At 38.0% G+C, this 25,530-nt stretch overlaps 1 protein-coding gene across 1 annotated transcript in view; it reads left to right on the forward strand.

Moving 5' to 3' along the window:
* The first annotated feature begins 825 nt into the window (after positions 1 to 825).
* Positions 826 to 25,530, forward strand: part of GLIPR1L1 (GLIPR1 like 1) — a 29,817-nt gene continuing 5,112 nt past the window's right edge. The window contains exons 1-4 of the mRNA XM_043878184.1: positions 826 to 1,110; positions 15,420 to 15,665; positions 16,700 to 16,800; positions 22,852 to 22,937. Of these exons, the coding sequence (XP_043734119.1) occupies positions 934 to 1,110; positions 15,420 to 15,665; positions 16,700 to 16,800; positions 22,852 to 22,937 (610 nt within the window). The 5' untranslated portion in view covers positions 826 to 933. The remainder of the gene's footprint in view (positions 1,111 to 15,419; positions 15,666 to 16,699; positions 16,801 to 22,851; positions 22,938 to 25,530) is intronic.

A 25,530-nucleotide genomic window follows, 5' to 3' on the forward strand; every position in this document is an offset into this window, starting at 1 on the left:
ATTTGTTTGAAACAGAAATACTGGAAAATATCATCTACGGCCACGGTGTAAAATGCTGGTTTCTTATTGAATAATAGTATGACATATAATGGGTTTAAAACATTATGCCAAATGAAGTTGATTTGTATTACAATGTAGGTAAAATAAGCAATCAGTTGTACTCTGTCCTAGTCTTCAGCATCCCAACCAAAGCAGTCCTTTAACTGAAGTTTACTAGTCTGTAAATGATAGCTCTGTTCCACATTTAAGTATAAAGAAGGAAAGATTTTGCCCGCTGTTCCACATGTCTATGTTGATCGTTTGAGGCAGTCAGTCTCTTCAGCTGAGAAAACAGAAACAAATTATTAAATAATTAAGTGTTTGATATGGTAATAAGGATCTGTATGTCATCAAGTATTTAAAATGCCTATTCGAGTTTTGTCGCCAGTCTCTGAGGAAACGCACAATATGATGCTGAAGTTTATTCCAAACAACAAGCTTTTTAAAAGCCATACCCGAAGCTGAATCTATGAATGGACCACTCTACAGGGCTTTGCTTGCACAGGCCCGGTCCACTGTGGCATCCTATACACGTTGCCCTTTTCCATAGACGTGTTGCCTGCATGTTGCAATCTGGTTTACAATCCAGGCCCCCTCTGCAGTGATTCCGGATTGGATCCACAGAAAGCACCTTGAATGGGTGCTTGAATGGGAAAAACTGCACCACAAAGCGACTCAAGGCTCTATCCTGCAGCCTAGGACTTTGTGTACAGGCGAACGGACCGTCTGTCACGCTCCTCTGCACAGAGCCCCCGCTCCGCGCATGCCCACACCGGCCTCAAGCCCTCGCCAGGAGTCAGAGCAGCCGGAAGAGCCAGGACTCCAGGAGCCAGGAAAGCCAGGCTGACTGAGCCGTTACGGGTCTGCGAGCCAGAGCGTTCTCTGCGTCCCACCATGATTCTCAGGAAGAAACTGAGCTATCTATGGACCTTAGGTCTCTGTCTGGTAGCCAGTAAATCGCCTCCCAAGGTTCCCTCCATCACGAATGAGACGTTTGTAGCGGAGTGCGTCAGATTTCACAATGAAGCGCGGACCAACGTCTTGCCCCCTGCAGCCAACATGAAATACATGGTGAGGAAGAACCTAGGCTAGGGTCTACTTCTCTGGTTCACCCTAAGGTATCTGGGCAATGAGTTTCATGGACTCCTTTGTATGAATTCAGTCTGGACTTTCCGCATGCATCTAAAATGTACGCCTTGACCGAGCTGTCTCTTCCAAGGTAGTGACAAGAGCGCATGAGAAAGGAGATTTGAAGCTGTTGCTTGCCTAGACTTGGTTCCCTTTTATGCAGGTTTGCTGGGCCCAAGGCGGTGGTAGATCCTTGTGGATACTCTTGGCCTAGTGACTGTCTGTCCCGCATATAAACAGTATGCAATGATAACACATAGACAAGACTATAGCAAACTTTTATCCATTCAGAAAACGAAGAAGTGGGAACCACACAGCAAACATTGGTTCAGAGCAATTCTGAAATCTTTAGGGCAGGTGTTAGAAAACCTGCTATACTGGAGGTCAGAAAAGTTATTTGATTAGAGGTGGCAGGAGTTCCCTTGTCCATCTATCTTTCTTTAAAAATATCCTTCCTTATCCATCATTCTCCTTGGACCAATCTGAAGTGGACTTTGGGAGTTATGCTCTCTTGAGGGCTATATAGCCTTCTCAGACTGCTTTCTGCCAACAGTAAGGTCTAAGTGTCATTTAATATATCTTGCATTCATTTGCTTTTTCATAGCAGGTTCACAATATCTTTGGGAATACATCTGTCTATAGTCTTAATGGCAGTATCCTTGAAACATGAATTTTGGGGAAATTGGTACAGTCTGAACGTGTTCCATTTACTAAGGAGTTTTTAAAAACTTAGGATTTCCTGGGAGTCACAGACTTCTTTTTGGCCTGAGGCTTTTTAATCATATGAAGGTTTTACAGCATTGGTCTCTCAAAGTCTTTTTAAAATTTTATTATAATATGCTATATAGAAGCAGTTTCTTTTCCATTCTTCAAAAGCCCCACATTTCCTGATTCTCTCTTTCTTCTTCCAAACTTGCCAGTAATTTACTTTTATGATAACTTGTTGAACCCACACAACAACCACCAAATATTATCAATGTTTGGTTTACTGAGCTCAGCTTCAGCTTGAACTTATGATCTGCCTCCTGAATAATAGATCACATTTTTTTTCAGATATTTTGTTTCTGAATCACATGGATTGCCACTATTCCCCTGACATTAATATCCTCACTTCTTGCCGACTAACTGTAGTTGCCAACATAGTTCAGGCAAACTTGCCACTAACATTTGTGACCTAGAAGAAGTATACAAATGGAAGCCCACATGTCATTGGTGGTTCAGCAGTTAAATTTTCAGTTAGTAAAGAATATGTGGTTTCAGAAATTTCATCTAATCTGCTCAGATTTGGATTTGGTCAGAATAATTTTGCTCATTTTCATTGATGTTATTAAGTGAATTTTCATTTCTTCTAAAATCATCAAAACTTTCTATAAAAATTATAGTTATAATTTTATAGCTATAAATATATAGAGGTTGGGCTACAGTTATAATGAATGGTCTTCAATTTTAAGTATTTTAAATATTTTTTTAATGTTTTGGGAAATTTAATTGTCTTCTTAAATATTTTTATAAATACAGGATTATTTACCGTTCTGGTGCTTATGCCCATCTAGTGGCCAATGTGAAAAACTGATGTCATTCTTCACTTAGGTGACATAAAGAACTACACGCATCCCTACTCAACAGTAATAGAAATTTGTTACCATTGCAAAATGTCTCCTTTATCCCTGAAACCAGGGAATATGGAGAAGTGATGAAACAGATCTTCAGTAGTACTTCCAAGCAACATTATGTTATTCATGGATCTACTGCTTTCACGCTGAAATGAAGGATTTGACAACTTGATCTTTTAACCTAAGCGCTTCCATGGTTCAACTCTTTCTTGGACTCTGAAGTAGTGTCCAAGTGTCTCTAGTGTCTCTAGTGTCATCAGCAACAATATTCGCAAGCCTTTTACCAGAAGTCTTTTGCTTTAAAACGTGTGGCAAAAGAGGCAGACATTCAGTGTTGTGGGTCACATTAAACCCGTGCTAAGGTTAAAATGAGGAAAAGTGTGTGTGTGTGTGTGTGTGTGTGTGTGTTTTATGTGATGTCTTATAAAGTCTGGACCAAGAGCAGGGATCCCACCTACCTAGGTCTCAAGTGGTATGAATTTGGATTTTTATAATGGCTGCACCCCACTTCCAGCAGTAAGTTTTACAAGAGGCTAGGCTGGGCTTTGGTATGAAATAAACCCTGAAATCTCAGTGAAACAAAGATTGGCTTAGTGAAACAAAATGTTTAATCTCATACTGACACAGGTTGTAGAGAAAATGAATTAGGATTCAGCCTGTCTGTCTGGGGCAAAGGGGTGCCCCAAAACTCAGCTAGCTCACTTACAGGCAGTAGAACAAGAGCTCCCATAGTCATTCTTCTGATAGTTACTTTACTAGTGTGAGGAATAAGAGGATATCTACTTATCCTCTTGCTTTTGTAAATAGATTTATGATTCTTTTGCTATCTTTTCATCCCTATTTTTTGTTGAATTAATGGCTTTTATATTCAGATTGTTCTTCTTCTTACCTACAAACATTTCTTATGCTGATGATAACTAAAAATAACACATAAATTTTACAGTAAGTTTTGGTGAGGTTGTAAAACAATTTGAATCACAGTACCCTGTTCTTGGGAATTTAAAATTGTGCTGCAGCTATGGAGAAAAGTATGGAGGTTCTTCAAGAAATTAAAAATAAAACTACCATATGATCCAAAAATCCAACTTCTGGGTTTATACCCCCCAAAAATTGAAGAAAAAAGTCAGGATCTTGAAGAGATCACTGCATGTCCATATTCATTCATTCATTCATTCATTCATTCACAATAACCAAGATATAGAAACAACCCAAGAGCCTCTTGATGAAGGTGAAAGAGGAGAGTGAAAAAGTTGACTTAAATTTCAACATTCAGAAAACTAAGATCATAGATTCCAGTCTTATCACTTCATGGCAGATAATGGGGAAACAATGGAAACAGTGACAGACTTTATTTTTCTGGGCTACAAAATCACTGCAGGTGGTGACTGCAGCCATGAAATCAAAAGACACTTGCTCCTTGGAAGAAAAGCTATGGCAAACCTAGACAGCATATTAAAAAGCAGAAATGTTACTTTTCTGACAAAGGTCAGTCTATTCAAAGCTATGGTTTTTCCAGTAGTCATGTGTGGATAGGAGAGTTGGACCATAAAGAAGACTGAGAGCCCAAGAATTGATGCTTTTGAACTGTGGTTCTGGAGAAGACTCTTGAGAGTCCCCTTGACAGCAAGGAGATTAAACCAGTCAATCCTAAAGGAAATCAGTCCTGAATATTCACTGGAAGGGCTGATGCTACAGCTGAAGCTCCAACACTTTGGCCACCCTGTGCAAGATGGTTGGATGGCATCCCTCACTCAATGGACATGAGTTGAACAAGCTCTGGGAGATGGTGAAGGATGGAAAAGCCTGGCATGCTGCAGTCCATGGGGTCACAGAGAGATAGACACAACAAAGAGTCCATCAACAGATGCCTGGATAAAGAAAAATCTGCATTGCATGAGGATTCTTTACCAGCTGAACCACCAGGAAGCCCAAGAATGCTGGAGTGGGTAGCTTATCCCTTCTCCAGAAGATCTTCCCAACCCAGGAATCAAACCAGGGCCTCCTGCAGTGCAGGCAGGTTCTTTACCAACTGAGCTCTCAGTGAAGCCTGTATATGCAAACAATGGAATATTATTCAGCCTTTAAAAAGGAAGAAGAAGAAAATCATGCCATTGTGAAAGCATGGAAGAATCTGCAGGATCTTATGCTAAGTGATATTAAGATATTAAGAAGAGATGGCAAGAATGTACAGAAGAACTATACAAAAAAGATCTTCATGACCCAGATAATCACAAAGGTATGATCACTCACCTAAAGCCAGGCATCCTGGAATATGAAGGCAAGTGGGCCCTAGGAAGCATCACTACGAACAAAGCTAGTGGAGTTGATGGAATTCCAGTTGAGCTATTTCAAATGCTAAAAGATGATGCTGTGAAAGTGCTGCACTCAATATCCCTCAAATTTGAAAAACTCGGCAGTGGCCACAAGACTGGAAAAAGTCAGTTTCCTTTTTTTTTTTTTTTTTTACATTTATTTATTTTAGTTGAAGGCAAATTACTTAACAATATTGTGGTGGTTTTTGCCATACATTGACATGAATGAGCCATGGGTATACATGTGTTCCCCATCCTGAACCCCCTTCCAACCTCCCTCCCCATCCCATCCCTCAGGGTCATCCCAGTGCACCAGCCCTGAGCACCGTGTCTCATGCACTGAACCTGGGCTGGCTATCTGTTTCACATAATATACACGTTTTAATGCTATTCTCTCAAATCATCCAAATTCCTTCAGTTCCATTCTTCTTTCTCAAGACTGCTTTGGATATTTAAGGGTTTTTGTATTTCCATACAAATTGTGGAATTACTTGTTCTAGTTCTCTGAAAAATACCATGGGTAGCTTGACAGGGATTGCATTGACTCTATAGATTGCTTTGTATAGTATACTCATTTTCACTGTATTGATTCTGCCAATCTATGAACATGATATATTTCTCCATCTATTTGTGTCATTTTTGATTTCTTTCATCAGTGTTTTATAGTTTTCTATATATACGTCTTTTGTTTCTTTAGGTAGATTTATTCCTAAGTTTTTTTTTTTTTTTTTTTCATTGCAAAGGTGAATGGACTTGTTCCCTTAATTTCTCTGTTTCTCTTTGTTAGTGTATAGGAGTGCAAGGGATTTCTGTGTGTTAATTTTATGTCCTGCAACTTTATTATGTTCACTGATTAGCTTTAGTAATTTTCTGGTGAAGTCTTTAGGGTTTTCTATGTAGAGGATCATGTCATCTGCAAACAGTGAGACTTTTACTTCTTCTTATAAAATCTGGATTCCTCTTATTTCTTTTTCTTCTCTGATAGCTTTGGCCAAGACTTCCAAAACTATGTTGAATAGTAGTGGTGAGAGTGGGCACCCTTGTCTTGTTCCTGATTTTAGGGGAAATGCTTTCAAATTTTCACCATTGAGGATAATGTTTGCTGTGGGTTTACCTGATGTGAAGAACTGACTCACTGGAAAAGACTCCAATGCTGGGAAAGATTGAGGGCAGGAGGAGAAGGGGATGACAGAGGATGAGATGGTTGGATGGCATCACCACTCAATGGACATGGGTTTGGGTGGACTTCAAGTGTTGGTGATGGACAGGGAGGCCTGGCGTGCTGCAGCTCATGGGGTCGCAAAGAGCTGGACACGACTGAGCTACTGAACTGAACTGAACTGATGTTCTTTCTGTTCCTGCTTTCTGGAGGACTTTTATCATAAATGGATGTTGAATTTTGTCAAAGGCTTTCTCTGCATCTATTGAGATAATCATGTGGTTTTTATCTTTCAATTTGTTAATGTGGTGTATCACATTAATCAATTTGTGAATATTGAAGAAACTTTGAATCCCTGGGATAAAGCCCACTTCGTCCTGGTATATGATCCTTTTAATATCTTGTTGGATTCTGTTTGCTAGAATTTTATTAAGGATTTTTGCATCTATGTTCATCAGTGATATTGGCCTGTAGTTTTCTTTTTTGTGGCATCTTTGTCTGGTTTTGGTATTAGGGTGATGGTGGCCTCATAGAATGAGTTTGCAAGTTTACCTTCCTCTGCAATTTTCTGGAAGAGTTTGAGTAGGATAGGTGTTAGCTCTTCTCTACATTTTTGGTAGAATTCACCTGTGAAGCCGTCTGGTGTTGGGCTGCTGTTTGCTGGAAGATTTCTGATTACAGTTTTGATTTCTGTGCTTGTGATGGGTCTGTTAAGATTTTCTATTTCTTCCTGGTTCAGTTTTGGAAAGTTATACTTTTCTAAGAATTTGTGCATTTCTTCCAAGTTGTCCATTTTATTGGCATATAGTTGCTGATAGTAGTCTCTTATGATCCTTTGTATTCTGTGTTTTCTGTTGTGATTTCTCCATTTTCATTTCTAATTTTGTTTATTTCATTCTTCTACCTTTTTTTTTTCATGATGAGTCTTGGTAATGGTATGTCTATTTTATTTATCTTCTCAAAGAACCAGCTTTTAGCTTTATTGATTTTTACTATGATCTCCTTTGTTGTTGTTGTTGTTGTTTTCATTTATTTCTGCCCTAATTTTTATGATTTCTTTCCTTCTACTAACCCTGGGGTTCTTCTTTTACTAGTTTGCTTTAGGTGTAGAGTTAGCTTATTTAATTGACTTTCTTCTTGTTTCTTGAGGTAAGTTTGTATTGCTCTGAACCTTCCCCTTAGCACTGCTTTTACTGAGTCCCATAGGTTTGGGGTTGTTGTGTTTTCATTTTCTTTCATTTCTATGCATATTTTGATTTCTTTTTTGATTTCTTCTGTGATTTGTTTGTTGTTCAGAAGCATGTTGTTTAGCCTCCATATTTTTTTAATAGTTTGTATTTTTAATAGTTTTTTTCCCCCATTAGTTGACATCTAATCTTACCACATTGTGATCAGAAAAGATGCTTGGAATGATTTCAATTTTTTTGAATTTATCAGGGGTACATTTATGGCCCAGGATGTGATCTATCCTGGAGAAGGTTCCATGTGCATTTGAGAAAAAGGTGAAACTCATTGTTTTCGGCTGAAATGTCCTATAGATACCAATTAGGTCTAAGTGGTCCATTGTATCATTCAATGTTTGTGTTTCCTTGCTAATTTTCTGTTTAGTTGATCTATCCATAGGTGTGAGTGAGGTATTAAAGTCTCCCACTATTATTGTGTTATTGTTAATTTCCCCTTTCATCAGTCAGTCCAGTCGCTCAGTCATGTCTGGCTCTTTGTGACCCCATGAGCTGCAGCACGCCAGGCCTCCCTGTCCATTACCAACTCCTGGAGTTTACTCAAACTCACATCCATCGAGTCGGTGATGCCATCCAACCATCTCATCCTATGTCGTCCCCTTCTCCTCCTGCCCCAAGTCCCTCCCAGCATCAGGGTCTTTTCCAAAGAGTCAGCTCTTAGCATAAGGTGGCAAAAGTGTTGGAGTTTCAGCTTCACTTGAGTCCTTCCAATAAACACCCAGGACTGATCTCCTTTAGGATGGACTGGTTGGATCTCCTTGCTGTCCTAGGGACTCTCAAGAGTCTTTTCCAACACCACAGTTCAAAAGCATCAATTTTCCAGTGCTCAGCTTTCTTCACAGTCCAACTCTCAATCCATACATCACCACTGGAAAAACCATAGCCTTGACTAGACGACCTTTGTTGGCAACCTGATGTCTCTGCCATTTAATATGCTCTCTAGGTTCGTCATAACTTTCCTTCCAAAGAGCAAATGTCTTTTAATTTCATGGCTGCAATCACCATCTGCAGTGATTTGGGAGCCCAGAAAAATAAAGTCAGCCACTGTTTCCACTGTTTCCCCATCTATTTCCCATGAAGTAATGAGACCAGTTGCCATGATCTTAGTTTTCTGAATGTTGAGCTTTAAGCCAACTTTTTCACTCTCCGCTTTCACTTTGATCAAGAGGCTCTTTAGTTCCTCTTCATTTTCTGTCATAAAGGTGGTGTCATCTGCATATCTGAGGTTATTGATATTTCTCCCGGCAATCTTGATTCCAGCTTGTGCTTCTTCCAGCCCAGCATTTCTCATGATGTATCTGCATATAAGTTAAACAAGCAGGGTACAATACACAGCCCTGACGGACTCCTTTTCCTATCTGGAACCAGTCTGTTGCTCCATGTCCAGTTCTAATTGTTGCTTAGCATCTACCTTACATATTGTGGTGCTCCTATGTTGGGTGCATAGATATTTATAATTGTTGTATCTTCTTCTTGGATTGATCCTTTGATCATTATGTAGTGTCCTTTGTCTCTTTTCACAGACTTTATTTCAAAGTCTATTTTATCTGATATGAGTATTGCTACTTCTGCTTTCTTTTTGTCTACATTTGCCTGAAATATCCTTTTCCAGCCCTTCACTTTCAGTCTGTATTTGTCCCTTGTTTTGAGGTGGGTCTCTAGTAGACAGCATATATAGGGATCTTGCTTTGTATCCATTCAGCTAATCTTTGTCTTTTGGTTGGGGCTTTCAACCCACTTGCATTTAGGGTAATTATTGATAAGTATGATCCTGTTGCCATTTACTTTGTTGTTTTGGGTCAAGTTTATTCACCCTTTCTGCATTTCCTGTCTAGAGAAGTTCCTTTAGCATTTGTTGAGGAGCTGGTTTGGTGGTACTGAATTCTCTCAGCTTTTGCTTGTCTGTAAAGCTTTTGAATTCTCCTTCATATCTGAATGAGATCCTTGCTGGGTACAGTAATCTGGGTTGTAGGTTTTTCTCTTTCATCACTTTAAGTGTGTCCCTTCTGGCCTGAAGAGTTTCTATTGAAAGATCAGCTGTTATCCTTATAGGAATCCCCTTGTGTGTCATTTGTTGATTCTCCCTTGCTGCTTTTAATATTTGTTCTTTCTGTTTGATCTTTGTTGATTTGATTAATATGTGTCTTGAGGTGTTTTGCCTTGGGTTTATCTTATATGGGACTCTCTGGATTTCTTGGAGTTGGGTGGCTATTTCCCTCCCCATTTTGGAGAAGTTTTCAACTATTATCTCAAGTATTTTCCCATGGCCTTTCTTTTTCTCTTCTTCTTCTGGGACTCCTACAATTCAAATGTTGGGGCACTGGACATTGTCTCAGAGGTCTCTGAGGTTGTCCTCATTTCTTTTCATTCTTTTTCCCTCTCTGCTTCATTTATTTCCACCATTCTATCTTCCACCTCATTTATCCTCTCTTCTGCCTCAGTTATGCTACTGTTGGTTCCCTCCAGAGTGAGTTTGATCTCAGTTATTGCATTATTCATTATTGATTGACTCTTTTTTATTTCTTCTGGGCCCTTGTTAAACATTTCTTGCATCTTCTCAATCCTTGTATCTTGACTATTTATCTATAACTGCATTTTGTTTTCAAGATTTTGGATAATTTTTACTATCATTATTTTGAATTCTTTTTCAGGTAGAAACCCTATCTCCTCCTCTTTTGTTTGGTTTGGTGGGCACTTATCATTTTCCTTTACCTGCTGAATATTTCTCTGCCTTTTCATCTTGTTTAGATTCCTGTGTTTGGGGTGGCCTTTCTATATGCTAGAAGTCTGTGGTTCCTCTTTATTGTGGAAGCTCCTCCCTGTGGGTGGGGTTGGACGAGTGGCTTTTCAAGGTTTCCTGGTTAGGGAAGCTTGCATCAGTTTTCTGGCAGGTGGAGCTGATCTCTTCCCTCTGGAGTACAATGAAGTGTCCAGTAGTAAGTTTTGAGGTGTCTGTGGGTTTGGTGTGACTTTTGGCCGCCTGTATTTTAATGCTTAGGGTTATGTTCCTGTGTTGTTGGAGAATTAACTTGATATGTCTTGCTCTGAAACTTGTTGGCTCTTGGGTGGAGCTTGGTTTCAGTGTAGGTTGTGGGGGCTTTTTGATGAGCTCTTGTTGATTAATGTTCCCTGGAGTCAGGAGTTTTCTGGAGTACTCAAGTTTTGGATTTAAGCATCCTGCCTCTGGCTTTCAGTCTTCTTACAGTAGCCTCAAGACTTCTCCATCCATCCTGCACTGATGATAAAACATCTAGGTTAATGGAGAAAAGATTCTCCACAGTGAGGGACACCAAGAGAGGTTCACAGAGATACATGGAGAAGAGATGAGGGAGGAGGGAGATAGAGGTGACCAGGAGGAGAAGAGGGGGAACCCAAAGGGGAGAGAGCAATCTAGCCAGTAATCAATTCCCCATGTGCTCTCCACAGTCTGGAACACCCAGAGAAGTTCACAGAGTTACATAGAGAAGAGAAGAGGGAGGAAGGAGATAGAGGTGACCAGGAGGAGAAGAAGGGAAATGAAAAGGAGAGAGACAGATCTAGCCAGTAATCAGTTCCCTAAATGTTCTCCACAGCCAGGAATTCCCAAAGAGATTCACAGAGTTGGGTAGAGAAGAGAAGGGGGAGGGACAAGATAGAGCTGACGTGGGGGATAAAAAAGAGAGTCAAAAGGGGGAGAGGGTAATCAAGCCAGTAATCACACTCCTAAGTAAAATGGGTACTGAAGATTGGATTCTTAAAGGTACAAAATTGATAACAAATACCAAAAAGCAAAGATTAAAAATCTAGAGTAGAGGTTAGACTCTCAAAAATACAATATTTAAAAAATGAAACAAAGTCACAAAAATTATTTAAAAATATATGAAATTTGCCTTAAAATAGGGCTTTTTTTAAAACAAGGTAGTAGGTTATAAAAATGAAAATTAAAGGAGTAATAAAGAACTTAAAAATAAAACAAAAATTTTAAAAATTAAAGTTACTAGTAAAATATATCTATTTTACTATATTTCTCTGGAGCTGTTGAGGGCAATGTAGAGTCAGTTCAGTTTCCGATAGTTCTTTGTTCCAGCTTATATTTCTTCTCAAGGTCTATAAGCCCTTTCCTCGGTAGTCAGTGTTAACTACAGGGTTTTAATCTGTTGCACCTGTCACTTCCAAAGCAGTTCCCTCTCCTTTATTTTGGCTTCCTGTGTTTACTGGTCTCTTCAGTGTCTAATTTCCGCCCTGACACAAGGGGGTGAAGGTGGTCACTTGTCTAGGCTCACTTGTTCGGTCATGCCGTGGGGAGGGAGGAGCTCTGCAAACAAACATCACTGGCGTGTGTGGGGAGTGCGCGCGGTGTCTGGGCCACCCTGGGTTTGCCCCACTCACAGCGTGTGTGCTTTCCCCATCTACACTGCTCAGGCTCCAGGTTGCTCTGCAGGGAAACTGTCTAAAGCAGGCCCTGGGTTGTCTGCACTTCCCCAGGTCTAAGCTGCTCAGGTTCAGGTTCTCGGGGACGCCACAAAGGCACAGACTGGGCTGGGTGTGTGTTTCCTGCCCTTCCCAGGTCTGCGCAGCTCAGGCGACCAGGTGCTTGGCGTGCGCACTCTCCCCAGGTGGGCAGTGCGTCTTATCTCCTCCCCTGTCCCAGCCGCTTGGTTTCCTGGGTGCGCAGCAGGAGCGCCATCTCTGGTGTGCCGTGTGTCTCCTCTGGGAGCTCATCTCTGGTTGTGGCCCTCCTGGCGGGTGTCAACTGTCCAGGATCCCAGGAAGACATGGTTAGCAACCAGGAGCCTGCTCGCAGTTTGGTAGGGGATGCTGACACTGGGGCTGAGATTGCCCCTCTCCCTCCAGCTCTGGCTGCCCCGGCCTTCCTTTCTGACTCCAGCTGGGGATGAGCTGGGCCGCAGCCAGCTAGCTCTCCTCTGGTATTCACTCAGTCCTTTGTTCTGTGAGTGGGCTGGCAGTGCCTTAGGTTAGAGCTTTTTGTGGGAAAGTTCTCTCTCTCTCTTTCTCTTTTTTTTTTCCCTCTCTCTCTGGCTACCCCACAGTTTGGGTTACTATCTCACGTTAGCTCCCTCAGATGTTCCTCAAGGCATTCAGGCCCTGTCCTTACCCTAAGCAATGCAGCCCGTGTCCCAGTTCAGCTCCTGCTTGCTGGTGGCGGACATGAGCATCTGGGCTACTTCTCCACTGAAGTTCGGTTAGGCACCTAATCTGTGAGGTTTTTTGTTTTTTTTTTTTCCTCCCTATTATGTTGCCATCTGAGATTCCAAAACTCCCTGCAGACCCGCTGGTGAGAGGGTTTCCTGGTGTTTGGAAACTTCTCCTCCTTCACTACCCTTCCCAAAAAGGGGAAGGGGAAGGGTCTCCATCCCTAACTCACTTGTGTCTATTTTTATCTTTTATATTTTGTCCTACTGCCTTTCAAAGACAATGGGCTGCCTTTCTAGGTGTCTGGTGTCCTCCACCAGGTTAAGAGGTTGTTTTGTGGAATTAGCTCAGTGTTCAAATGATCTTTCAATGAATTAGTGGGGGAGAAAGTGGTCTCCCTATCGTATCCCTCCACCATCTTCAAAAGGTGAGTTTTCATTCCATTCCCTAAGAAAGGCAATGCCAAAAAATGCTCATACTACTACACAATTGCATTCATCTCACATGCTAGTAGAGTAATGCTCAAAATTCTCCAAGCCAGGCTTCAACAGTATGTGAACCATAAATTTCCACATGTTCAAGCTGGATTTAGAAAGGGCAGAGGAACCAGAGATCAAATTGCCAACATCTACTGGATCATTGAAAAAGCAAGAGAGTTCCAGAAAAACATCTATTTCTGCTTTATTGACTATGCCAAAGCCTTTGACTGTGTGGATCACAATAAACTGTGGAAAATTCTTCAAGAGGTGGGAATACCATACCACCAGACCTTCCTCTTGAGAAACCTGTATGCAGGTCAGGAAGCAACAGTTAGAACTGGACATCGAACAACATACTGGTTCCAAATAGGAAAAGGAGTACGTCAAGGCTGTATATTGTCACCCTGCTTATTTAACTTATATGCAGGGTACATCATGACAAACGCTGGGCTGGAAGAAGCACAAGTTGGAATCAAAATTGCCGGGAGAAATATCAATAACCTCAGATATGCAGTACACAACCCTTATGGCAGAAAGTGAAGAGGAACTAAAGAGCCGCTTGATCAAAGTGAAAGAAGAGAGTAAAAAAGTTGGCTTAAAGCTTAACATTCAGAAAACTATGATCATGGCATCTGGTCCCATCACCTCATGGGAAATAGATGGGGAAACAATGGAAACAGCGGCTGACTTTATTTTTCTGGGCTCTAAAATCACTGCAGATGGTGATTGCAGCCATGAAATTAAAAGACGTTTGCTCTTTGGAAGGAAAGTTATGACGAACCTAGAGAGCATGTTAAATGGCAGAGACATTAGGTTGCCAACAAAGGTCGTCTAGTCAAGGCTATGGTTTTTCCAGTACTCATGTATGGATGTGAGTTGGACTATAAAGAAAGCTGAGCACAGAAGAATTGATGCTTTTGAACTGTGGTGTTGGAGAAGACTCTTGAGAGTCCCTTGAACTGCAAGGAGATCCAACCAGTCCATCCTAAAGGAGATCAGTCCTGGGTTTCATTGGAAGGACTGATGTTGAAGCTGAAACTCCAATCCTTTGGCCATCTGATGCAGAGAGCTGACTCATTTGAAAAGACCGTCATGCTGGGAAAGATTGAGGGCAGGAGGAGAAGGGGACGACAGAGGATGAGATGGCTGTAAGGCATCACCAACACAATGAACATGGGTTTGGGTGGACTCTGGGATTTGGTGATAGACAGGACGCCCTGGCGTGCTGCGGTTTATAGGGTCGCAAAGAGTCAGACATGACTGAGCGACTGAACTGAACTGAACTGAACTCACTAGTGTTGGTTCTTTGAATTCATAAATAATTTATAATCATTTTGCCCTCCTTCAAAAACCTACTTAGATTTTCATTAGAAATATATTCAAGACCAGTATTTTTTAAGTATGTATGGAATCTTCCAGCTCATGAATATTTAATATCTCTCCATTTATTTGTCTATTAATATTTCTCTCAGTAATGTTTTGTAGTTTTCAGTTTGGAGATAATTTTTATATGATTTATTAGATTTAATTATATATATATTTGATATTTTTGAAGCTATTGGATTCTGGAGTGTATATGGAAATACAATTTTTATCTATTCCTCCTCCTGGTATCTGACAACTTTGATAAATTTACTACTTTTAAGTTTGTTTCTGTACTCATTTGAATTTTCTGTGTACCCAGGCGTGTCATCTGTAAATAATGAGATAGTCGAATCATTATACACTTTATATCTTGTCTTATATATTTATATCTCCCCTTTTTAATTATACTGCCTAAACTCCAGAACAACTTTAAGCGGAAATAATGAGACATTGTGTTTCGTTCTCAATCTTATGGGAAAGCTTTCGATATTTTACCACTAGGTATTAAAGTTTATTATAGGATTTTGGTTTTCTTTTGTAGATACTCTTGATCAAATTAAGGAAATACTATACTTAGTGTGCTAAGAGACTTTTTCTCTTTTTAATTATAAATGTTCTCATAGTTTACTTATGATATATCTGTGTAACCTTCTTCAATTATTAGATTGTGAACTCCAACTTCTTTAAATCACATTCAGTTGTATTTGTTGAGTATCTTGCTGGACCAGGCCATCTGTTAGGTGGAAGTACAAAAATGAACTGACATACAATGGGTACTAAATAAGTGCTTCTGAATCAGAACCAAATAGAAATAATTGTGAACATAATAAATACTAAAAACTCTGTTTCGGTAACAACAATTACATAAAAATTAATTTATTATAGTCATTAGAGTAACTTTAACCCAGACAAATATACACAATTCAATGTAAATTATTTTTATCTTTCAGAGTTGGGATGAAGCTTTAGCAAAGACTGCTGAAGCATGGGCAAAGAGGTGTAAATTCAACCACAACTCCTGTTCAACACAAGTATTTAAATGCCATCCAACTTTTCAACTTGCTGGAGAAAATCTCTGGTTAGGTCCATTAACTGCATCTGTAACAAAATTTGCTGTTGATATGTGGTATGATGAAAGAAAATTTTATGATTTTAATACAAAATCATGTTCCAAAATTTGCGGCCATTATACACAGGTATATGTGTGCTTCAATCTCAGATTTTATTAATTCTTACATATGCATATTTTAATCATAAGACAAATTTTTAGCACTTTCCTTAGAGTTTCTTTTAAGTATCTGGAAAATTTACCTTCATTTGGAAGATATTTTTAATGGGAATAGAATTCTATGCAATAAGTTTTTTTTTTTTTAATAATCTTACTCCATTATCAACTCACTTGCACTGTTTCCAACAAGAAATCTACTGTAATTCTTTTATTTATTCCTCTGTATGTAATGTGTCTTGATTTCCCAGACTGCCTTAAATTTTTTCCTTTATTACAAGTCTCAAGCAATTTCAAAAATATTCAGTTTTCTTCATGTCTCTTGTGCTGCAGTTTACTGAGTTTCTTGGCACTATAGGTTTATAGTTTAAATTAAATTTGGAAAAATGTTAGCCATTTTTTTAATTTATTTTTCAATTGGTGGATACTTGCTTTACAATGTTGGGTTGGTTTTATTGTGCAATGCGAATCAGCCATAAGTCTGCATATATGTCCTTAGTCTTGATCCTCCCTCCCACCCCAATCCCCACCCCACTCCTCTGTGTTGTCACAGTACACCGGGGTGCGGTCCCTGTTTTGTGCAGAAGCTTCCACGATCTACTTTACATATGGCAGTGCATATGTCTCAGTGCTACTCTCTAAGTTTGCCCCACCCTCTCCTCTTCCTGCTGTGTCCACAAGTCTGTCCTGGATGTCTGCATCTCTATTGCTGCCCTGCAAACAGGTTCATCAGCACCACGTTCCTAGATTACATAAAGATGTGCTAATATACAGCTGACTCAAATTCATTCTGTTTTATGGCTGAGTAATATTCCACTGTAGTCATTCTTTTAAAAATATGTCTGTCTGTCTTTCACTCTTCTCTTCCCAGAGCCCAGTTGCCCATGTAGAAGGCCAGTTGAAGTTTTCCCACAGTTGATTGACTTTCCTTATGCCTGTTCCCATAATGCACTGTTTGTGTAGAGTAGTTTTGCATATTTCATTTTAAAATTCCTTTCTTTATAGGTAGTTTGGGCCTCTTCATTTAAAGTTGGTTGTGCAGTTGCAATTTGTCCAAATCTTGGGAGCCCTGACACTGCACTATTTGTATGTAACTATGCACTTGTGTAAGTTATTTTGCTATTAAAAATACTTTAAGTTGAAATATATGTTAAATGATTGTTTGCAAAAGTATGATGCTATACAAAAGAGACAAGTATATTTTTGATAAGCACAGTCTCCCTCTATAATGCTAATCAAAAGAAAGAGATAAAATAAAAGAGAATGTGTGAAAAATTATGCTGATCATGAATGATTTAAACTTGAGAGAGGGAATGATGGAGATCACTTGTTAAGTAAGAGAATAGATATTGTAAAATAACATTGCCACAGTAATATTTACATACTGAACACGAAATATGTTGGCAGATGCTAATATAACTTGAATGAGTAAATGATTGAGAATGAGAGTAAGAGGCACATTCTTCTAAGAAAAGAGTACCAAAAATTTTTGGCTGCCTCACTAGAAAATGCATATCTAAATGAAATAAAACAAAAGCTTACTGGGAATCTCCAAAAATAAAATTCTGGACCTCAAATTCAGTGTATCTGTACAAGGAATAAGATTAAGTAGTTAATAATCCAACTCTTTAACAAAAATGTAAAAATAAAATGCAGAAAAGATTAAAATATAGGCTAAGAATAAATATACAGGTTTGGCAAAAAGGACATGATATTTGTTAAAGTTGCCATGGAGGGGTACAAATGTGTATATCTCTTTCTGTATTTTCTTCCATTCCCTCTCAGTAACAAGTAAAAAAAGAATGACAGATGCCCTAAAAGTTTGGGGTAGAGTATAGTTTTTATAAATACCAGAGAAATTGTAGAACACTTATTTTTACCATCCAAGGCAGGATACACAGAGGGAAAAAAAGAATCAGAATCCAAAAAAGCAAAAAAAAGTGATAAAAAGAGCATCAGTTAGCTGTGACATAACTTTAGAGGGAATTGATTTCCTGAATTAGGAATGGACAGAAAAATATTTGAGGAAATATGGCCCAATACTTTGCATACTTAAGGAAAATTACAAACTCACAGAACCAACAAATCTAACAAGCCCCAATCACAGCAAAGGTGAGGTAAAATATATCAATTCACCTTATAATGAAACATTTCAAAGCCAGTAATAAAGAGACAATTTTAAAAACAATCAGAAAATAAAGATGTGTTAACATACAGAAGAGCAAATATAAGGATTTCCAGATTTCACACTGGAAACAATGCAAGAGAGAGACAGGAATATCTTTAAACACTGAAAGGAAAAAAAAAAAAAGCAACCTGTTGACTAAGGACACTATATTCTGTGAAAATATTTTTCAAAAATAAAAGTGAAATAAAGATGTTTGAACCACTGGAAATGGTAACTATAGAGGTAAATACATAGGATGTTTTCTCCTTATTTGTGCCTTTCAAAAGATAATTATTTAATCAAAGATAATAGAAATGTATTGTGAAGATTATAGGTAAAGTTCAAATCTGTGATAATGATGGCATAAAGGCTGAGAGGAGAAAATGGTTGTGAATTACATTAAGGTTCTTCTACTCAATGTTAAGAGGAATAATTTAAATTGACTGTGATAAGTAAAAGATGCATACTATAAACCGTAAAGTAGCTACTCACATAACAAACCAACAATAAAATCAATAAGCCAAAAAAACAGGTAAAATTAAATCTGAAAATATATTCAATTAATCCAAAGGAAAGCAGAAAAAGAAAAAAAAAGAACAAAGGACAGATGAGACAAATAGAATAAATAAGATCTGATAGCCTTGAATCTATGTTAATAATCACATCAAATGTAAATACAAATACCCAAATAAGAAGGCAAAGACTGGATGATGGGATAAAAATCAAGAAGCAATTATATGCTGCCTACAAGAAGCATATTTCAATTAAAAGACACAGGTAGATTAAAAGTAAAAGAACGGGAAAAGTTTTACTATGCTAACATTCATAGAAAGAAAGTAGCAGGATCTATGTTAATATCAGATATTGTAGACTTTTTAGCAAACAGTAGTCCTTCAAAGAGACACAAATTACGAAGGAGAAATAAAGTGGAAACTACAGAGCAGTCTCTCTTTTTTTCTAATCTGTGCAGAAGTAATTTATTTATCTTTTTTGAAATGTAGCTGATTTACAACGTTGTGTTAGTTTCAGTTGCCCAGCAAAGTGATTCAGATATACAGATAGACATTAATAGATAGATAGATAGATACAGATATATGTTATATCTTCTTTATCCATGCCATCTGTTGATGGACATTTACATTGCTTCCATGTCTTGGCTATTGTAAATAGTGTTGCAAAAAACACTGCGGGGCACTTATCTTTTTGAATTGTGGTTTTCTCCAGGTGTATGCCCGGGAGTGGGACTGTAGGATCATACGAGAGCTCTGGTTTTAGTTTTCTAAGGAACTTCTGTACTGCTCTCTATAGTGGTTGTACCAACTTATGCTCCCACAACAGTCTAGGAAGGTTCCCTTCTCTCCACACCCTCTCCAGCATCTGTTTTTGATGATAGCCATTCTGAGTGGTTCATTGCAGTTTTGACTTGCATTTCTCTAATAATTAGCAATGTTAAGCATCTTTTCATGTTTCTGTTGGCCATCTGCATTCTTCATTGTAGAAATACCTATTCTGAGCGTATTCAGTATCTCTTATGAACATAGGTACAAAGATTCTAAACAAAATTTAGCAGCTGAATCCAACACAGTAAAAGCATCATACCTCTTATCCAAAGGGAGTTTGTTCCAGTAATTTAGGGCTGTTTTAATATTCTAAAATCAGTGTAATTCACCATATTAATCAACCTATAAATAAAGATTATATGATCTCAATAGACTGAGAAAGAGTCAAACATTCATTCTTGATGAAAGTTTTTGGAAAATTAAAAATACAAGGGAAGGTCTTAAATCTAATAAAGTGTATCTATGAAAAGCCTATATGTAACACAATACCAGTACTAAATTTTGTTTCTGTAAAGTACTGGACAGTAAATATATTAGGCTTTGCATGACACATACATTCTGCTACATATTCATCTTTGTTCTGTTTTAAATTAAATAACCCCTTAAAATAAAAATAATTTTAAAAAAATTCTTAGTTCACCGACTGCACAAAATCAGACCACAAGCCAGATATGACCTATGGGTCATTCTTTACTAACTTATTGCTCTCTAGGTCTATAAAGAAAATTCAGTGGAATCTATGAAAACTCTTCTACAACAAATCAGTAAGTTTAGCAATTTTTCAGGGTATGAGATCAATATGCAGAACAATTACATGTCCATATACTGGCAATGAGCAATCATAAATTGAATTATAATAACAATACCATTTATAAGAGCATCAGAAATATAAATTATTTAGGGATAAATCTGGCAGAACACATGAAGAACTAATATACTAAAATTTATGTAATAGTCATGAGAGAAATTATTAATAGCAAAGACAATAATAGAGCACTATACCTAATTAATGGGTTAAAAGACTCAAGATTGTAAAGACGTAACTTTTCACTGAATTGAACTATGGATTCAATAAAATTCCAATAAAAATCCCACAGGCTTTTGTAGTAGAAACTGACAAACAGATCATAAAATTCATAAGAAAATACAAAGGACTTAGAATAGTTAAAACAATTAGAACAAATCTGAAGTAGGTAACACTATTGTTTTCACAAATTAATAAAATCATGATATTGTTATACTGATGTAAAGTTAGACAAATAGATCAGTGGAATGGGACATAGACTCCAGATAAACCTGACACATGGTTGACCCACATATGTTCAACTGACTTTTCAAAACTGTACAAGGAAATGCAACGTAAGAAAGATTTTTCAATAACTGGTGCTCTGTCACTCACATATAAAAAACAAAAGTAAACTTTGATTTACAAAACATGCAATCTACAAAAATTAACTAAAAATGGATCATAGATCCAAATGTAAGGTGAAAACTGTGAAACTTTTCAAAGAAAACATAAATAAAACCTTTGTGACCTTCAGATAGCCAAAGATTTTTTTAGCTACCACATCAAAAGCATGATCCATAAAAGAATAAGTTGGTAAGATGAATGTCATTAAAATAAAAAATGACCACTATTCAAACAAACTGGTAAGAAAACAAAAAGATAAGCCAGAGACTGGAAGAAAGTCTTTGTGAAACAAAGACCTTGTATGAAGTATGTAGGAAGAACTCTTAAGATGTAATACCTAGAACCATCTCACACCAGTCAAAATGGCTGTTACCAAAAAGTCTACAAACAGTAAATACTGGAGAGGGTGTGGAGAAAAGGGAACCCTCTTACATTGTTGGTGGGAATGCAAACTAGTACAGCCACTATGGAGAACAGTGTGGAGATTCCTTAAAAAACTGGAAATACAACTGCCACACGACCCAGCAATCCCACTCCTGGGCATACACACTGAGGAAACCAGATCTGAAAGAGACTCATGTACCCCAGTGTTCATCGCAGCACTGTTCACAATAGCCAGGACATGGAAGCAACCTAGATGCCCATCAGCAGACGAATGGATAAGGAAGCTGTGGTACATATACACAATGAAATATTACTCAGCCGCTAAAAAGAATTCATTTGAATCAGTTCTAATGAGGTGGATGAAATTGGAGCCTCCTATACAGCGTGAAGTAAGTCAGAAAGAAAAACACCAATACAGTATATTAACACATATATATGGAATTTAGAAAGATGGTAGTGATGACCCTATATGCCAGACAGCAAAAGAGACACAGATATAAAGACAGACTTTTGGACTCTGTGGAAGAAAGTGAGGGTGGGATGACTTGAGAGAATAGCATTGAAACATATATATTATCATATGTGAAACAGATCACCAGTCCAGGTCCGATGTATGAGACAGGGCGCTCAGGATTGGTGCACTGGGATGACCCTGAGGGATGGGATGGGGAGGGAGGTGGGTGGGGGGTTCAGGATGGGGAACACATGTACACCCATGGCTGATTCATGTCAATGTATGGCAAAAACCACTACAATATTTTAAAGTATTTAGCCTCCAGTTAAAATAATAAATTAATTTTTAAAAATATTTAATACCTAGAAAAACCTAAAGCTCAATAGGAAAATGAACCAAAGATTAATAAGATACAGAGATGGCAAATAAGCACATGAAAAAAATGCTCAAAAATCATTCATCATTAGGGAAATACAAAATTAAAACCACAGTGAATACCAGTACACAATAATCTGAATGGCTAAGGATTTGCTATTCTCATACACTGCTGGTGGAAATATAAAGTGCTACAACTGCTTTGTAAAAAAAATTCTGACAGTTTCTTTAAAAGTTAAATATGCACCTACTGTATGATCTATTCTTTCCATTCTAGGTATATATCCAAGAAAATGTATGTCCGTATAAAGACATATCTGAAAGATCAAAATATGCATAGTAACCTTATTAGTAATACCCCAAAACTGGAACAACCCGAAGTCCATCAACAGTTGAATGAATAAATAAATTGGGGCATATTCTTTAAAGGAATACAACATATGTTCTTAGATTTTTCTTTGTGTACTCTAGATAAGTAACACTTTCCTAAGTCTTCCACAGACATAGAAATGGGAAAAGAAAAAAAGAGAGTCTTGTTAGCATGTATCAGCTTATATTACTGAAAATTAGGCAAAATAACTGCCAAATCTTTCTGGTGCATCATCAAAGTACTATATTACTGTGCTTTTAAATTAAACTATAAAACATATGTTTTCATGAGCGATTCAAATTTCCTTATTCCACTAAAAAAATCAAGAGATAATTAGTGTTTATAGCAGAATCTCTGTGGCTGTCACATACATAATTATATTGGGTTTGCATCTAACTTGTGTCCTAGAGAATATTCAAGAATATAACTGCTACAAGGATTGGGGACACCCTGTAAAGAATAACTTTAATATTTACTTTAATAATTTAATAGTTTCTTTTGTAAAGAAAAAAAGTACAAAAGTGGGGCCTATATGTTGTTGTTATTTTTCCTTGTCAACATTCATGGTTAGGGACCAAAACAATGTGCATAAATGCATACACAAAATTAGAGACATTAATAGCTACTTACCTAATCACTGTGTCTCTTTTTTACAGAGGAAACTATCCAAATGTGTCCCCTTACATGAATGGAACACCCTGCTCTATGTGTGAAGGAGATACTTGCGAAAACAAACTCTGCCGTAAGAAAACAGGAAACAAAAATAATCAGGGCATTTTCCTTGGAATACAAAGTTCCCAGAAATACATTATATTTTAAAATTTTGACCCTCAATTTTATAAGAGAAGATAAAATTTGGTTGTTTCTGTTTGATTGCTTCTGTTTGTTGATACAAAGCATTTTCATAAATGATCATATTTCAATCCAGATGATCCCTCCCTTTGTTACTGATTATTTTCTCTCAGGCTAAAAGACTGGAAGGAGTAAGGTATAACAGATCGTATGCTGCTACACCCAAAATGCTATCGACTGGCATGCTGTTCTTAGTTGTGTTTGCTTCTCTTTTACCTCCTTTTACTAGTTATTATTAAACAATGACTCACTCATAATCAATGTCCAAACTAATTGTGATTTAGAGCCAAATTGTTTTTCTTCCTTCATCAGTCTTTTGGTTTTCAGGGCAAAGACTTATTCTAAGTATAAATGTTTGATTCTCGGAGCAGACGAGTTCCCAGTACAAAGTTACTTTTTAAGGATAAGCATAAACTCCTGTTTGAGGACCGAGTAAGGGGGTGAAAAGAAGAGATAATTTAAAAACTGTAAAAGACATGGTGCCACAAAAGAAGACAGACACAAAAATGCATATTAAATTATTCCATTTATATAAAGTTCAAACCATACAAAACTAATCTAAGTTTGGAGTCAGGATAGTGGTTACCTTTGGAGAGGAAGAGGAGTTAGTCATTAGAAAAGCATACCAGAGGACTTTCTGGACCTATGCTGTGGTTATCCAGGTGTATTCACTTTGTAATAGCTCCTCAATCTTTCCAATTATGAGCTATGTATGATTGCATATTCATGTCATACATCAAGTAAAAAAATTCTTTGAAGTTTTTGATATTGAGCTGTTTGTATATTTCAGAGATTAATCCCTTATCAGTTGTTTCATTTGCAAGTATTTTCTTTCATTCTGAGGACTGTCTTCTCGTCTTGTGTATAGATTCCTTTGCTGTGCAAAAGCCTTTAAGTTTAGTTAGGTACCATTTGTTTGTTTTTATTTTCATAGATGATCTTATTTGCAAAGCAGAGATAGAGACACAGATGTAGAGAACAAGTGCATGGATACCAAGAGGGAAAGGGGCAGTGGTGGGATGAATTGGGAGATTGGGACTGACATATACGCTCTATTGACACCATGTGCAAAATGGATAATGAATGAGAAACTACTGTACCACATGGGGAACTCTACTCAATGCTCTTTGGCCACCTGGATGGGAAGGAAATCCAAAAAGAGGATAAATGTAAACATATAGCTGACTCACTTTGCTGCATAGAAAAAACTATAACAACATCGTAAAACAACTATGCTGTTGTTTGTCCCTACGTCGTGTTCAACTCTTTGCGAACCCATGGACTGTAGCACACCAGGCTCCTCTGTCCCCCACTATTCCCAGAGTTTGCTCAGATTCATGTCCCCTGAGTTGGTGATACCATCATCTAACCATCATCCTCTGCTGCCTCCTTCTCCTGCATTGGTAGGTGGATTCTTTACTCCCAAAATCGCTATGGACAGTGACCAGCCATGAAACTAAAAGATGCTTGCTCCTTGGAAGGAAAGCAATGACAAACCTAGACAGCATATTAAAAGCAGAGACATCACTTTGCCGATGAAGATCCATCTAGTCAAAGCTTTGGTTTTTTCCAGTAGTCATGTATGGATGTGAGAGTTGGACAATAAAGAAAGCTGAGCACAGAAGAATTGATGCTTTCCAATTGTGGTGCTGGAGAAGATTCTTGACAGTCCCTTGGACTGCAGGAGCAAACCATTCACTTCTAAAGCAAATCAACCCTAAATATTCATTGGAAGAAGTGATGCTGAAGCTGAAGCTCTAATACTTTGGCCACCTGATGCAAAGAGCTGACCCATTGGAAAAGACTCTGATGCTAGGAAAGCAACAATACTCCAATTTAAAAAGAAAAAATAATAATAATAAATTGGAAGAATGGTCTGTCTAAAATGAGATTTCATTCAAAGTGGTTCATATTTGTAAACGACTAAGTTTTCTAGTCTACAGGATACAAAGATAAAGTGATACAGTCTTTTTCTTTCACTTCCCCTTCCTTACCAGGATCCAGATCACGGCCATCTCTTGCCTGAACTAGTGCAGCCTCCCCACTTCTCTTCCTATTCTATTCCAAGTTGCTTCACTCCCCCCCCCAAAAAAAAACCAGAAAACAAAAGAAAATATCAGATAAAATCACTTTTCTTAAAATTCTTCAATTGCTTCTTTTTGCAACTAAAGAAAAAACCAGATTCTATGCATTGAGGCCAACAAACCCAAGTGTGATCTGGCTCTTGCCTTTCCCTTCGACAATACCTTTGGTTAGTCCCCTTTTGGCACAGTCAGCTCCAGTATTACACACTCGAATTCCCTGTTTAAAAACTCCAGCATCCAGATCTCCTGTGAGTCTGTTTCTAGTTTCAAGATTGTTTTTTCTCTTCTTTTTGGTGACATGCTCTGTTTCTTGATGTCCTTAAATATGACCATAAATGATTCCTCCCTCCCCTCCATGCACACCACTCCTCCCATCAAGAAGCCCAGACTATTTCTCCT

The sequence above is a fragment of the Cervus elaphus genome, chromosome 3 (assembly GCF_910594005.1).
Source record: "Cervus elaphus chromosome 3, mCerEla1.1, whole genome shotgun sequence".
NCBI lineage: Eukaryota > Metazoa > Chordata > Mammalia > Artiodactyla > Cervidae > Cervus > Cervus elaphus.